The 4,683-nt window shown below is 43.8% G+C and overlaps 1 protein-coding gene across 1 annotated transcript; it reads left to right on the forward strand.

The window, feature by feature from the left end:
* Positions 1–3,545: 3,545 nt before the first annotated feature.
* LOC112030428 (uncharacterized) lies at positions 3,546–4,433 on the forward strand. The gene has a single exon (XM_024063116.2). It carries the CDS (start codon positions 3,546–3,548, stop codon positions 4,431–4,433), a length of 888 nt encoding a protein of 295 aa, XP_023918884.2.
* Positions 4,434–4,683: the final 250 nt, after the last annotated feature.

A 4,683-nucleotide genomic window follows, 5' to 3' on the forward strand; every position in this document is an offset into this window, starting at 1 on the left:
AATCGTGCTCTGTCTATCCCCATTTGCTGGAATGCTGGATAATATAGAATGTCTGCTGAGCTGCCGTTGTCGATTAGTACTCGGTGGACGTTGTAGTCCCCCACACGTATGCTGACGACCAGCGCATCGTCATGCGGGTGATGGAGTCTCCTTGCATCTTCTTCGGTGAACCCAATGATAGGGCTCTCCACCCGTGTGGCATTAGGCCTCGAGCCTGTTAGATGGACGTTCAGGACCGATCTGAGGTACGTTTTTCGAGCTTTCTTGGAAGAACCAGTAGACGCGGTCCCTCCCACTATCATCCTTATGTCTGCGATGGGGGGTCTAGGACGCTCGTTATCCCGTCGGGGGGGCCGGCTCTTGGCGATTATGATCCGCTTTCTCTCTGTTGACGAACTTTTGCAACTTTCCTTGCCTAATGAGGGCTTCAATCTGTTGTTTAGGTCGTAGCAATCGGCTGTATCGTGGCCATGATCTCGGTGGAAACGACAATATTTGTCTCGCGGCCGTTTGCTTGGGTCGCTCTTTAGTTTTCCCGGGAATGTTAGTGTCTCCTCGTCTTTGATTTGCTTCAAAACTTGGTCAATCGGGGCGTTCAGAGGGGTGAAACTTGGGAACCTCCCGCTTGGGGGCTTAGGGTGCCTTTCGTCCCTTCTGTCTCCTGTCCTTGGTCTTTTCTGCCCTTGATCCTGACGCCCGTCCACCTGGCGTTCCCTTTCCCTAGGCCTTTCCTCCTGTGCAAGTAATGCGTCTTCCGCGTTCATGTACTTGGTGGCCCTGTAGAGTACTTCTGACATGGTTTTGGGGTCGTTTTTGTATAGTGAGAACAAAAACTTGCCCTTCCGCAATCCGTTCGTGAAATCTGCCACCAGTATCTTGTCGTCGGCTTCATCAATTGAGAGTGCTTCCTTATTGAAGTGGGTTATGTAGGATCTTAGTGTCTCGTCTTCTCTCTGCCTGATGCTCATTAAGCACGCTGTGGACTTCTTGTACCTGTGTCCCCCTATGAAGTGCGAGGTGAACTGAGCGCTTAATTCTTTGAAAGTGCTGATGGAGTTCGGTGTTAGCCGACTGAACCAAATCCTCGCGGGACCCTTCGGTGTGGTTAGGAAGGCCCTACACATGATTTCGTCCGGTACCCCTTGTAGATGCATCAAGGTCTTGAATGTCTCCAGGTGGTCTAGGGGATCCTTGACCCCATCATAGCTCTCTATTTGTGGCATCCGGAACTTGTGTGGTAGGGGGAAGGAATTGACGGGTCCGGTGAATGGAGAGTCAGTCCGGTTCACTAGGTCGTCCAGATCGCTGGACACTCGTCCCTTTAGGGCGTTCATCATGACTTCCATCTGTTCTTTCATCGCCTGCATCTCTGCGAACATAGGCGGGGTCGTCGCATCCGTGAGGAATGGAAGGCTCATGTTTTGTCGTTCTGGCCTGCTTGGGGCGTTACTCCCTTCAGGCCCTTCTCGTTCTCTTTGCATGGCACTGGTACCTTCCTGATCCTCCCTCTGGTTGTGGGGTGTTGTGTTTCTTTGACGCAGCTGTTCTTCTAGGTCATGATTTTGTTTGGTGAGACGCTCTACGGCCGCGTGAGGGTCCGAACCTGTCTTTCGAGTGCGGTCGTGGGTAGTCCCTCTCCTTGGATGTCGTTGGTTGTTGCCATCGAGCGAGTGAGCACCATGCAACTCTTAGACGGCGCCAACTGATGAATCTGAGAAGTTCACCAATGAGTCGCACAATGCCCTTTTCGTTTAATTGTTAACCTGCACAAAGCAAAGGAGAAAACCTATCAAAGGGCGCCGGTGTGGTGCCGGCCAAATACCCTTCGAAGGTCAAGTCAGAAAGTATTCTCATAACTCTAGAGTGCTAGAGAGGGTAAAATAATGCGTACCTTGGTTTGTGAGGGTATTGGGGTTTTTATAGTAGTAAAGGGTTGACATCTCTTTCTTGGTGCGGAAGTCTTTTCCTTATAGGACTCTTCTAGTAGAATCCTAAACGTGATGGACAGATCTCCTCATTATAGGGAAGATCTTTACCAAATATATAAGATTTTCGGAGTCTAACTAGCGCAAGGACTCTGTCTAGGGCCTTATGAGAGTGGGCCCAGATATCCCCACTAAGGGGTCCAACAGGCCCATGGCTAACCAGCCCACCTTCCTTCGCTCCGTCCGTATCTGGTCCGTCTACACGAGATCCGTCCACTGGAGGCCCGTGCAAATGACGGGCTCGCCCATCATGACGTCCGCGGACAATATTCGGCCCGTTCAATCACAAAAGGCATCCTAGCGTGTATTTTCTCCCTTTCAATATAGAACGTAAAAGACTAATCTAGAATTATACTTTGAGCCAATTAAATTGAAATGAGCAATGATAGGGGAACAATCTCTTTTCAAAACGTTTTTCACAATATGCTAGAGTGTTAAGTTGTGATTAGAGCAATATCACGTTTACAACTGTTGACAAACGTTCTCAGCTTCTAGTTTTTGACTTTCATATACAGCTTTTAAAATCTCACTTTTTCTCACTTCTTCAAAGTACAAGCATACTTTTGCACACTTTTAGCAAAAAGTTAGATAAACTGTTTTCAAATAGACGCTAATTAATAATCACAACATGTCACATCAGCAATTGTGAAAAATTTCATATCCATAGTCATTGACTTATTTATTTGAAATTGAATTGAATTTTTTGTGAAATAAACCTAATTCTAACTCTCTCTAAATCGGTTGCTCTTTGCAATTATTTATATTATAAAGTTCATATCAATCCAATATACCATGACGTGGGACTCGTCACATGCTCAACTAATTCAATATCAATTTTTGGGGATATCACAAGAATAATTCACCACCTAATGAACACTGAATAAATTAAAAAATGAAAATAATACCCAATTATTTAAAATCTCAAAAAAATTCCAATCAAATAAAGAACCGACCAGCAAATTGTCAAGATTCTACAAAAGAAGATAAGAAGGATCGTGACAGGAAGAAGAATCAAGTGAAGAAGAAGATTCCTGAGTCTGCTACATAAATGACTCTTCCTGAGTTTGCTGCATAAACGACAGTATATTAAGTGATTAGTTATGCTACATGTAGTTTTGTATCAGTAGTGTTAGTTTTTAGTAAGCACGTGGGTGTCACGTGAATGGTAGTTAGTATTGTTAATCTGGTTTTGGCGGAAATTTGTTAGATTAAGTTAGTTGAGGTTCCCCTGGTTTTCTGGTATATAAACTCACTTAAGTCTTTGTAATCATTCATTATGCAATATACAGAAACTTCTTTCTTTGTTTTCTTAATATGGTATCAGAGCAATTTCCAGCTTCCGCTTAAATTTCCCAACTTCTTTTCCCTTCCAAAAGTTAGGGTTCTTCTTCCTCTTTAGAATCTCGAAGCTTCATCAATGGCTTCCTTCGATCAAGCTTCTGCAACCATAACCGTTGATAAATCACATCCATTTTTTCTTCATCATGCAAAAAATCTTGGTGCGATATTAGTCTCACAACCATAATTGGAGGTGAGAACTACCCTACATGGGCGAAATCAATGGAGAGAGCTCTTAGGATCAAGAATAAGTTCTGGTTGATTGATGGATCAGCTTCTCTGACTTTAGCCATGGAGAAAATTCCTATCTTGGTTCAAAGCTGGTCACGATGCAATGAAATTGTGGTTTCTTGGATTGTAAATTGTGTTTCTCCCAGGATAGCCACAAGTATGGTGTATCGTAAGACTGCTAAGGAGGTTTGGAAGAAGCTCCAGAACATGTTTTCTCAGGGGAACGGACGTAGAGTTTATCAATTACAGAAGGATATTGCAAGCTTTTCTCAAGGAGAGCTATCTGTGACTAAATACTTCACCAATCTCTCAATTCTATGGGATGAATTACAGAACTATGAACCTCTTCCTACATGTTCTTGTGAGAAGTGTGTGTGTAATGAGAAGATCTCAAATATTCATCACAGAGAAGTTGTTATGCAATTTTTGATGGGTCTCAATGACTCTTTCTCTCACATTCGAGGACAAATTTTGTTGATGGATCCTATTCCATCTGTTGAGAAAGTCTTCTCCTTGCTGATTCAAGATGAGAAGCAAAGATCAGTTGGGCATGGCAGCAACAATGGTCCTTTTGTGAAGTCCACAGCACTTGCAGCCAAAACCATGAATCTTGATTCCAAGATCTTCAAGAAAACCAAGGAAAGGCCTACTTGCAGCCACTGTGGATTGCGTGGTCACACCTTGGAGAAATGCTACAAACTCCATGGCTACCCTCCTGGCTACAAGACCAAGCCAAGGGCTAATCAGGTCTCATGTTTTGATGATGCTCAAGAGTCTGTTACCACTCAACAAGCATTTCCTTTCACAATGGAGCAGTGTCAGAAATTGCTTGCCATGATTGGAGGGACCACATCACTTGTCTACCAAAAGACTCTATAATTTCTCATTAAGTTGGACGCAACCAAGAAAGAGGAAAGAAAAAGTGAATCTAAAAGAGTGAAAGAGAAAAAGAGAACGCCAGTCAAGAAGATCTGGAATTTGAGGGAGGAAAGACCATGCACTATGAGTTTGAGAAACTGCGAGTGATGCTAGTGAGTGGAGAGATGAGAGAGTGAGAACGTTTTTTTTTTTTTTTTTTTTTTTGGGTTCGGTATGCATTTACCTGTCGAAACAGCTAGATTTTGCCAGT

The sequence above is a fragment of the Quercus suber genome, unplaced genomic scaffold (assembly GCF_002906115.3).
Source record: "Quercus suber isolate HL8 unplaced genomic scaffold, Cork oak 2.0 scaffold_625, whole genome shotgun sequence".
Classification (NCBI taxonomy): domain Eukaryota; kingdom Viridiplantae; phylum Streptophyta; class Magnoliopsida; order Fagales; family Fagaceae; genus Quercus; species Quercus suber.

Coding starts and splice junctions, on each gene's coding strand:
- LOC112030428 (XM_024063116.2), top strand. CDS start 3,546: ATGGAGAGAGCTCTTAGGATCAAGAATAAGTTCTGGTTGATTGATGGA.